Genomic DNA, 11,346 nt, shown 5'->3' with positions numbered 1-11,346 from the left:
CGCCCATGATGCTGTCACGGCCGTGTGGCTACCGTGAGGCGCAGCACTGCCCACTTCAGGGCAGGATTTTACCACATGTCGCTTGCAAGTGCAGCCGTGGCCCGCAACTCATTTCGCGTACCGGAAGCCAATATCCAAGACTTCAGCTTGCAGGTTTTCGACATCGACAGGCGCATGGCCTTTGCATGGTGAATCAACATCCATAATTTTCTCATATCCTTGTATGCTACTGCAGGTCCTCCCGTTGATGCGATTCTATCGGTATGAAAAGCCCTGGAATCCCGGAAGTTTTCCTCTGGTTAACTTCGTCACGATTTCCAGGGCAGCCTTGCTCATATTAGCCGTGTGGAGAAAAGAGTTGTCGAAACAGACGGAGATCGAAAGCTTCTGATGTCATGCTTCGCGAGAGAGACATCTGAGACAAACTGCTGTTTAGGGCTCCAACGGCCAGGCCAACGTGTCGGGCCCGGTACCGAAACTCTACAACTTGTGGCTGGGAATTGGACGACAATCGCTGCAAAATCCCCGCGACAAGCAGCGAACGGCTTGCCGATTTTGCAGCTGCCATGTTACTCAGCAAATTTCTCGAGCTCCCTCCAGCTTCCTGCATCATAGCTCCAGTCCGAGACCCTGGTCGGATCGCAATGCTGCCGTACTTGCAGGGATGAGTATGCATCTCAGACGTCACCCGTCAACGACGCGCGCCAATCATGGCGACTTGCACGGTTACACTTGCTGCTCTTACGTCTGAGACTGTTGACAGGTCGCGGTTGCGGTGCTGTTGCCGTCTTCAATTGTCTCTCCGTATCGGCACGCGTGTCGCACAAAAGCCTGTATCGACCCGATGAGACGGCATTCTTTGATGGCCTCGACCTGCAAAGCTCCCTCGAGAGTCCTCGATTCTCGCCTAAAGCCACTAAAGGACCGCCCCGTCTTCTCCGCATCGTCGATACACCTACCCATGCAGCCACTGTTCTCCAGCCGTGGCTGTGACGTTGAAACGCAGCTGAAGAGCAGGACCAACCGATATCTCACCAGCCGCAAAACCTGCTGATGCCACCGTGAGGCGCTACCTACCTGGCAGTTCATACGTCACAAGCTTCCTGGATAGCATGCAACCAGCCAGCAGGAGTGATAGCTTGCTCCGTGCTCGAGGTAGGTACCTTATATGTTTTTGAGCTCCCTTCCCTCGTCCCATTTTCTCTATCCATTTACTCCCCCCATTCCCCCAGAATAATCTAATCACGATTGTTGTATGACCAACAATTCTTCTTCCTCCTCTTACGCCTACTACTCCTTTCCTCCAACTCCAAACAGAGCTTCTCCCCCAGCAGGCTCTAAATCCAATTCCCCGACTCCCAAAACAAGACGAACTCTGAACAACATGGCACCTTCTCCGGCAGCAGGTAAGGCCACTGGTGGTGCGCCCAAGACTCCCACAAAGTTGGGCAGAAAGCCCCAGAGCCAAACTAGCCAACCCCCCAAACTCGGACAGCAAGCAGCTTCCGGCGCAAAAAAAGCATCCGCCCCCGAGGGTGCCAAGCAGCCAGAAGTCCCTCAAGCTTCCGAGAAGCCTGATGTTGGTGATGTGCAACAAAAAGCCGGCGATGCCGCGCAAGGTGCCCAGGAGAAGGCTGGCAAGACTGCTGAAGATGCTAAGAGCAAGGCCGAGGGCGCTGCTGAAGAGCCCAGCAAGGTCGAGATGAAGGACGACACCGAAGCCGCATCCACCCAGGCTGGTGATGATGAGGACGAGGACGATGACGAAGGCCCTCTGAGCAAGGTTTCCCAGGCTGGAGACAACGCCAAGGGCCAGCTCGAGGAGCAAGCTCCTCAACCAATTGACGACTCTAATGATAACGACACTGCCGCTGGTGCTGAGGACACCGCTGATGACGATACCGAAGATACTGAGGACACTGCCGACGACGACAAGACCGTAAAGGCCGGTGACGAAGCTGACGACAACGAAGACGATGCCCAAGACACCACCAGCAAGGTGGCTGACGACGCTCAAAAGACCGGCAAGCAGACCGGCGGCAACCTGCTCAAGGGTGCCAAGGGTCTGGCTGGTAAGGCCTCTGGTCTTGCTGGCAAGGCCGCTCAGGACCCTAAGAAGGCTGCCAAGGATGCCGGAAAGGACGTCCAAGAAACCGCGGGAGATGTCAAGGACACCGCCGAGGACACTGCTGAAGACCTTGCCGAAGGTGCCCAGGATACCGCCGATGACGCTCAGAAGGTTGCAGGCGAGGCTACCGACGAGGCTGGCGATGCCGCTGAAGACGTCAAGGACACTGCCGAAGGCACTGCTGAAGACGCCAAGAGCACCGTCGAGGACGCTGCTGGTGAGGCCACCGACAAGACTGGTGAGGTCGCCGAGGACGCTCAGGACACTGCTGGTGATGCCGTCGACAAGGCCAAGGACACTGCCGAAGACGCCACCGCGGATGCTAAGGCCACCGCCGAGGATGCTCCTGAGCAAGTCAAGGGCACCGCTGAGGATGCCACCGACAAGGCTGGTGAAGTTGCCGAGGACGCTGAAGATGCCACCGGCGATGTCGCCGATCAGGCCAAGGACACTGCCGAGGATGCAACCGACAAGGTAGACGAGACTGCCGAGGATGCTGAAGACGCCGCCGAGGACAACGTTCCAGAGATCAACGACATCAGCGACCTCCCTGTCGACCTCTCCATGCTCAAGGGCCTCGAGGTCTCAGAGGATGGAATGGTCTCTGACCAAGACGGCAACCCTGTCGGCAAGCTCGCTGAAGGTGATGCCGAAGACCTCGCTGGTTACCCAATTGGCGATGATGGTGAGATCCTCGATGACGACGGCGACCTTGTCGGACGTGTCGAGCTTCTCCCCGAGCAGGTCAAGAAGCAGATGGCCGACCTGAAGAGCAAGGGTGAACTCCCCAAGGGTGCTGAGAAGTTCGTTGGCGAGCTTCCCGACACCGACGATGTTGAGGAGAAGACCAACCTCAGTATCTTCAAGGGTCTAACTTGCGACCCTACTGGTAACATCTTCAACGAGGATGGTGACACCATTGGGCAAGTCACTGATGGTGACCCGCAAGAGCTCATGAACCACACCTTGAACGAGTACGGCGAGTTCGTCGACGATGACGGCAACGTTATTGGTCATGCCGACATTCACCCCGATGCACCCGAGGACATCTATGACCAGATCCAGAACGCTGCCGATGATGCTCAGGATGCTGCCGACGACGCTCAAGACAATGCCGACGACACCGTCAAGGCCGCCGACAAGGTTGATGAAGCTGCCGACAACGTCGACGATGCTGCAGATGATGTCAAGGATGCTGCTCAAGACATTGAAGATGAGCTTCCTGGCATCGAGGCTCTGCAAGGCAGAGAGCTCAACGAGGCTGGCGAGGTCGTCGATGACCAAGGCGAGATCCTCGGTCAGATCGACAGCGAGTCTCTCAAGGACAAGCTCGAGTCTGGCGAGATCAAGGCCGAGGATCTCAAGATCAACGAGGGTGGCGAGGTTGTCGACGCTGACGACAACGTTCTCGGTAAGGTCGGCCTTGCTGAGGGCGCCGCCGAGAAGCTCGGTGGCCGCCTGCCTCCTCTTGACCTTCGTATTCTTGATGGCAGAAAAGTCAACAAAAAGGGCAAGGTTCTCGACGACGAAGGTGATGAGATCGGTGAACTTGCTGAAGGCGACCCCATAGAGTGCGCTGGCAAGAAGGTCAACGATCGCGGTGAGGTTCTTGACCAGAATGGCAAGGTCATTGGCAAGGTCTCCGTCACCCCTGGTGAGGCTGCTGAGACCGCCACCAAGGAGCTCCAGGCCGAGCTCGGTGAGAATGTTCCTGACGAGGAGGAGGGTGAGGATGAGGAGCAAGCCGATGAGGAGGAAGAGCTTCAAGGTCCTCAGTTCAAGATTCCCGACCTCGATGTCCTCGAAGGTCTCAAGGTCAACAAGAAGGGCAAGATCCTCAACGAAGACGGTGAGGAGATTGGCGAGCTTACGTCTGGTGAGCTTAGCGAATGCGCTGGCAAGAAGGTCAACGATAAGGGTGAGGTCCTCGACGAAGAAGGCAACACCATTGGCCGCGTCAAGGCTCTGCCCCAAGAGATCCCTCAGGAGGAGCTCGATGAGGCCGAAGAAGCTGCCGACAAGGCTGAAGATGCACAAGACGCCGCAGAAGATGCCGCTGAGGGTGCTGAGGATGCCGAAGAAGGCGCTCAGGCTGCCGAGGATGGCGCCGAAGACGCTGAGGAAGGCGCTGAGGACGCTGTTGAAGATGCCGAGTCCAACCTCCCTCCCCTTTCCGTCCTTGACGGTCTGACTGTCAACAAGGCCGGCAAGATCGTCGACTCAAACGGTACCATCGTTGGTGAGCTCACCGAAGGTGATGCCAAGAAGCTTTCCAAGTCTGGAGTCAAGTCAGACGACCAAGGTCAGTTCTGGGACAACAAGGGCCATGTCATCGGTCGTGCCAAGACTGTCCCTGTCGAGGAAGACGAGGAGTCTCCTTTCGCTGGTCTCGAAGGCTTGATCGTCGTCAAGGACGGTTGGGTCGAGGACGAGAACGGCAACCGCGTCGGTCAACTCACCGAGGGCGACGCCAAGAAGCTTGTTGGTCGCGCTGTCGATGAGGATGGCGACATTCTCGACAAGAAGGGTTCCGTTGTCGGCCATGCCGAGCGTTACGAGGATCCCGACCAAGAGCCCGAAGCTGAGGAGGAGCCCGTCGATCTCTCCAGCCTCAACGGCAAGACCTTGAACAAGGCAGGCTTTGTCATTGGCGACGAGGGTGTACCCGTTGCTCGTTTAGTCGAGGGTAAGGCCAAGGAACTTGCTGGCAAGAAGCTCGACGACCAAGGTCAGATCTGGAATGACCAGGGCAAGGTCATCGGCCGCGTCGAGATGATCCCCGAGGACGAGCGTGAGGCCAAGCCTGACGGTCCTTTCGCTGGTCTCCAAGGTCTTCGCGTTGTCGCTGACGGCAAGGTCGCCGACGAGGACGAGAACATCGTTGGTGAGATCGTTGAGGGTAACGCTAAGCGCCTGATCGGTCTTGCTGTCGATGAGGACGGCGATGTCATGGACAGATATGGCAACGTCAAGGGCCATGCCGAACCTCTTGAAGAAGAGGAAGAGGAAGGTCCCGTCGACAACTCTCTTCTCGATGGCAAGAAGCTCAACAAGAGCGGCTTTGTCGTTGATGACAAGGGTATCCCTGTTGGCAAGCTTATTGATGGCAACGTCAAGGAGTTGGCTGGTCGTCCCTGCGATGAGAACGGTGATATCCACAGCGACACTGGAAAGGTCATTGGTCACTGTGAGGTTCTCCCTGAAAACGAGCGTCTGTCCAAAGCTGAGGGACCTTTTGCTGGCCGTGAAGGTCTTCGTGTCAACAAGGAAGGTTACGTTGTTGATGCTGAGGATAATATTGTTGGCAAGGTCACTGAAGGTGAATGGAAGAAGCTTGTTGGCCTTACTGTTGATGAGGACGGTGACATCAATGACAAGTACGGCAACGCAAAGGGTCACGCTGAGCCTTACGAAGAGGAGGAAGCCGGCCCTGTCGACAACTCCATCCTTGATGGCAAGAAGCTGAACAAGCAAGGATTCGTCGTCAATGAAGACGGCATTCCTCTTGGTAAGCTTGTTGAAGGCAATATCAAGGAGCTTGCTGGTCGTCGCTGCGATGAAGAAGGCAAGATCCACGGTGATACCGGCAAGGTTGTCGGACGCTGTGAGGTTCTTCCTGAGAACGAGCGCGTTGCCAGACCTGAGGGTCCCTTTGCCGGACTTGAGGGCCTCCACGTCAACAAGGAGGGTTATGTTGAGAACGCCGAGGGTGACCGTGTCGGTATCATCACTGAAGGTGACGTCAAGCGTCTCGTAGGCTTGACTGTCGATGAAGACGGTGATATCAGCGACAAGTACGGAAACACCAAGGGTCACGCCGAGCCTTACGAGGAAGAGCCTGAGGAAGAGCAGACTCCTGAAGACCTCTCCGCCCTTGCTGGATGCACTGTCAACAAGGCTGGTAACGTTGTCGACTCTTCTGGCACCATCATCGGTCGTGTCGCCGAGGGTGACCCGTCTACCATGGTTGGCAAGAAGGTTGATGGCCAGGGTCAAATCTGGGACAACGCTGGAAATGTCATTGGTAAGGCTGAACTCGCAAAGGGTGCCGACACCAAGGCCGAAGGACCTTTCGCCGGCTTCGATAGCATCACCATCAACAAGGAGGGTTACGTTGTTACCCCTGATGGCAGCATCGTCGGCCGCGTCACCGAAGGCGATGTCAAGAAGCTTGTCGCTCACAAGGTCGATGAAGACGGTGAGATCCAGGACAAGAACGGCAACCTCATCGGTAAGGCTGAGAGATGGGAGCCTGAAGAGAAGGAGAGAAAGATCAACCCCATGTCTGGCCGCCGTGTCAACAAGGAGGGTGAAGTCCGTGACGAGAACGGAGATGTCATGGGCAGACTCACCACTGGCGATCTCGGTCACTGCGTCGGCCTTGAAGTTGATGACAACGGTTACGTTGTTGACAATGACGGCAACAAGGTCGGTGAGGTTACTCTCATCCAGAACATCATTGAAGATGAGGAGATCCCTGAAGAGGAGCTCACCGAGGAAGAGAAGGAGGAGCGCAAGAAGAAGGAGCAAGACCGTGAGATTGCTGAGAAGATGGGTGCCATCTGTACTCAGACTCTCGAGAGAGTCCAGCCCGTCTGCAAGCAGATCACCGACGTAAGTGCTTACCTTCATCTGTTTACTCGAAAATTTACTGACCTACCTTTCTTCTACAGCACATCGAAGCCGCCGACCGTACCCCACGTGAAGAGTTGGATGAGGAAGATTTGGTCAACAAGGTCCAGCCTCTTATCGAAGAGGGTGGTCGCATCTTGCAAGAGTGCAATGGCTCGCTGCGCGGTCTCGACCCCGACGGTCGCATCGCTGCTCAAGCCAAGGGCCGCGCCGGCACCAAGGAGGCCACACCCGAGGAGTACCGTCTCGCAGATACCCTCAAGGAGTTGACCACCACTGTCACAACCACCATCGACAACGCAAAGAAGCGTATCAACGACATGCCTCACGCCAAGAAGAAGCTGAACCCTCTCTGGGGTCTCATGACACAGCCTCTTTTCCAGATTCTTGCTGCCGTCGGTCTCTTGCTGACTGGTGTCTTGGGTCTGGTTGGCCAGCTGCTTAACGGCCTTGGACTCGGTGGTCTTGTCAATGGTCTGCTCGGCGGTCTGGGTATCGACAAGCTGCTCGGTGGACTTGGTCTCGGTAGCGTCGCCAGCTCTCTCGGCCTGGGCGGCAAGAAGGACAAGAAGAAGTCAGGTGGTGGCGCATCCTCTTTGCCCCTCGTCGGCGGTATGTTCAAGAAGTAAGAAAGAAAAATGAGAAGAAAAATCACAACATCCGATACCCTAATACTGAGCAAGCCTGAGGGAGGGGGAAAAGAGAAGACAAACAAAGAGGAGGGAACTACAACCAACCATTTCTGGAGGAAAGAGCAAGATGATCGGGGGGTCTTTCTTGCATCTAACTGATGGATTATCTTTGGGGGAACTTCCTTTTCTGGTTTCTGATTCTGTTTTTCTCGAGCCCAGGCGCTGGTCTCCTTTCGTTTCTACCCTTGACGAATTTCCTTTGTTCAAATTTGTTCAACACACTGTCTGTATTTATATCACTACTTTATTTGTCGAAATAATATCCTAGCTAGGTAATTTCTGCTCGCCACATAGTACAATTCGTCTCCTGTGTTTGGTCAACTTTTCGTATCTTTCATTCTTTGTCGTGTTGTTTATTTGCAGTAGATGTTTTTGTTAAATTGTTGTAATCTTGTTCGCCTCGTGTTGCTCTGCATCCCTGCGAAGGTCTTTATCATGGAGCGGACGCGAACAAAGCGTGACTGACTCAAGTTGGAGGCCGGTCTGCTGCATGGCTGGATTGCTGCATGAGTGCTCGCGCTACACCCACATCCTGCAGGAGATGGCTGGCTTACAGAGCCAAATTCTGTGAAGGCGTGACATTCTTTTTGATTTTTCGGCAAGACCATCTATTCCTGTCCGTGGCAAATGTGTTCACTTGATCTATGATGCAAATCAGGGTTCTAATTTTGAGCACAGCATGTCAAAAAGTATCAAGCGTTGAATCTGATCCAGATCTCACGGGAGAAAAATCTTCTTGACTCGCGATGGCATCTTGCACGATTCAAGTCTGTGTTGAGTTCATGCAAAGATTACTCGCCCGCTCACGTCCGCAACCTTGGAGGTGACGGCTGCATGGTGACAAGCAAAGCCGAGGCGAGTCTGCTCTAAATTTGGAGATGATGCGATTGTCGTTGGATGATCGATGAGGAGCTTCGCTTGGAATGACAGCAACTGGAAAAGAAGGATCCGCGGCGGTGGCCGGGGTGGTATGTGCGAGTCGTGTAGGTTAAACCAAGCTTTCCCTGCCGAAAGAAATGACGATGGTCGGCCTTAATTTAGCAAAGCGTTAGCTGCGGATGGCCCTGGGATAGAAACACTCCCGCTTAGCACCACCACAAGATCAGCTTTTGGTGTCCGCCCGCCATGGCTGGGAACACAATGGACTCATCTCGTATAGTCCTTGGCAATACATGTAGGTGCTCATGATGCAGGTGTCGTAAGAGGCCCGCGCTCGACAAGCTGGACGCTCGGAGGCTAGAGGCGTGCCATCTGATCCCGGATGGTTGAGGGTATATATCCTGGCCCTGCTCCTCTCACATGGCAGTTTCAACATCTACTTCTTATCACTATCAACGGTACGAGCGATCAAAACGGGACCAGCCACATAAAATATCAAAGATGTCTCCTCGATCAGTAACTCTCCTCTCGGCCCTCCTGGCTATCTCGGGCACTGTCTCCTCGGCACCTGCTCCTATTGAGAACCGCGCCGACATCGTGACCGCCACTATCAATGGCGTAGTCGTCTCGTGGGAGAACAACTGGAACGTCCCTGCCCAATCAACGCCTCCCGCTGTCATTCCTCCTCCTGCCTCTACCGCCAACAACAACAACAACGGTGGCGATTGGATCACGGCCACATGGCAAGGCAACGTCTTCTCCTGGCAAGCGAATGCTCCTACTGCTGCTCCGGCTTCCACTCCTGCTCAGGCATCAGTGGTGTCCACAAACATCCCTGCACCAGCACCTACTGCCCAGAACACCGATTCTTCGTGCAGAGATGTTCACGTCTTCCTGTCTAAGGGCTGGAACGAGCCATACCCTGGCCGTCAAGGCAAGCTCGCTGGCGCCATCTGCTATGGTCTAGAGTCTTGCGATTACGAAGATATCCTTTACTCCAACCCCGAGGGCAGTGATTACTGCACTGCCGTCAGCGAGGGCGACCGCAACGGCATCGACCAGATGACTGCCTATGCCAACAAGTGCCCTGGATCTAAGCTTGTCTTGACTGGTTACTCTCAGGGTGCCAACGTTGCCGGTGATATTCTTGGTGGAGCTGACGTCTGTGGTGGCCCTAACCCCGGCCTCGACCCCTCGACCAGCCCCGGCAACAAGCTTGGTGCTGTCCTCCTCTTCGGTGACAACAGACACGTCGCCAACCAGCCCTACAACGTCCTTAGTGGTGCCTCTGTCAGCTGCAACGATCCCCGTACCCCTGAGTCCCTCGCTCGTCTCAACAAGTTCGCTGGTGTCATGAGATCTTACTGCGACGGATCCGACCCGGTCTGCGCAGCTGCTGGCCCCGGTCCTTTCGACGTCAACAAGCACCTCAACTACTTTGACATCTACACCGACGATGCTGCCGGTTGGGTCAAGTACATGCTCGGCTACTAAAAGCTTCCTTTGGTCTCTCGCTTTCCGAGAATTTCCTGTTGATATTTTGAAGGATGATATAAGATTTTAATCATAATGAGCCTGCTACTAGACAATAATGACTCTTCACACTTATTATACTTCTCTCCCCTTGTGCTATTTCGTCGCTTTTTTTGCTGCTGCTGTAAGGCACAGTTTTCCAGAACAGGTCGATATTTGATGAGAGCATCTACTTCGTCGACACTCCACGATCTAGAAAATGACTGTGCCCTTGTACAGTTTGCCTTAAAGAACTACAGCAGTGTTCCCGGGGATGCATCTAGTCTCAGAGGCTCCCTGTACGAGCTATTCAATTCTAAAAGTACTTTGCCTCCCTGTAGGTTATCGTTGCTCTACGTCAATCGCATGAGAGAGTGGGGGTTGGCAGGACTGGGAGATCGCGATACCCTAAGCTGCAATGCGTCAATGTCTACAGCTGAGTATCTCGTATTGAGCATGGCTCTTCTGAGATCACAATCTCCAGTCATTACGCGTACACTTCTATCAGAGACACAGTGGGTCCTTCTTGGAACACGGAACGAACACGGTCGTACCCCGCAATGATAGCACCGATACAGACATGGACTGTCATGTCAGTCTCCAACATGTCAGAAACCATCCTTGGTGGAAAGCTGGGCACAAGACTCCACACCTCCCAGTGTGACAGGGCATGTCGCGCTTTTAGCTGTCTTAGGGCACAGTGCTTTCCCAGAATGGATTGACGTCCACAGAGAGCGACCAATTCGTCAACTCTCCATGACCACTCGTTAATCTGGAAACCGACTTGCATTCAGACAACTCATTGTCGCTCTGTAACATCATGAAGGAGAGCGGGAACTGCACAAGCGCAAAGACAGCAATGAGTCGGCAGTTCTCCACGGGCGTCATAGACAGAATGTCACATCAAGCATGAGCAAAAGGATTTGCCCACAAACGGTCTTGCATGAAAATCAACAGGAAGGCGTTGCAGAAAATGGTGTGCATGGTGTCTGCAGGTCTACCAAGACCACGACGTGCATGCATGCATGCAATCCTGCAGAGGTTCACAACGCACGCGCATCAAGGCTTAGTAAAAGAAGAGTCGAATAGCGTCGTCATATTCGGACTTTTCTTCCTCCGAGCGACATCTGTCGGCTTTGTGACAGAAACAAAAACCGAGAGCGAAAATTGGAAAGGTGAGAGAAGAAAAAAGAAACGATGCTTGACGACAGAAACTTGGTTCTGCGAGGAAGCTGGTGTCACGCCTTTTCGTCAAAGTGATGTGCCTGGTTCGGGAACTCGGATTTATATTTTGCCGGAAGTGGCATTATTTATAGATGATTATTGGACACCAAGCCGTCTTACCTTGACGACGAACACACCATCGCAGTCTCAAGCGAATTGACAGAGCGACCGATAGGAAATGTTCTGGTTTCATCAAACGAGATAAGATGAGAATGATTGATGCCGCGATCGAGGTAACATGTCAGACAGGGTCACACCAAAAATGCCTCGAAGAACCTA

The 11,346-nt window shown here is 54.1% G+C and overlaps 3 protein-coding genes across 3 annotated transcripts; all 3 read left to right on the top strand.

The window, feature by feature from the left end:
* Positions 1 to 1,384: 1,384 nt before the first annotated feature.
* AUEXF2481DRAFT_1798 (uncharacterized protein) lies at positions 1,385 to 7,389 on the top strand (the record flags this gene model as incomplete). The annotated part of the gene is made up of 2 exons (XM_013491742.1): positions 1,385 to 6,742; positions 6,802 to 7,389. 2 exons carry the CDS (start codon positions 1,385 to 1,387, stop codon positions 7,387 to 7,389), a joined length of 5,946 nt encoding a protein of 1,981 aa, XP_013347196.1.
* Positions 7,390 to 8,832: 1,443 nt separating this feature from the next.
* AUEXF2481DRAFT_26210 (carbohydrate esterase family 5 protein) lies at positions 8,833 to 9,825 on the top strand (the record flags this gene model as incomplete). Its single annotated transcript, XM_013491891.1, has 1 exon — positions 8,833 to 9,825. The coding sequence occupies one exon, from the start codon at positions 8,833 to 8,835 to the stop codon at positions 9,823 to 9,825; it is 993 nt and encodes a 330-aa protein (XP_013347345.1).
* Positions 9,795 to 10,597, top strand: AUEXF2481DRAFT_386422 (uncharacterized protein). The gene has a single exon (XM_013492263.1). The coding sequence runs from the start codon at positions 9,901 to 9,903 to the stop codon at positions 10,405 to 10,407; it is 507 nt and encodes a 168-aa protein (XP_013347717.1). The 5' UTR covers positions 9,795 to 9,900; the 3' UTR covers positions 10,408 to 10,597.
* The last annotated feature ends 749 nt before the right edge of the window (positions 10,598 to 11,346 follow it).

The sequence above is a fragment of the Aureobasidium subglaciale genome (genome assembly GCF_000721755.1).
Source record: "Aureobasidium subglaciale EXF-2481 unplaced genomic scaffold scaffold_2, whole genome shotgun sequence".
Classification (NCBI taxonomy): Eukaryota; Fungi; Ascomycota; class Dothideomycetes; order Dothideales; family Saccotheciaceae; genus Aureobasidium; species Aureobasidium subglaciale.
This window is presented reverse-complemented; position numbering and strand designations above follow the sequence as displayed.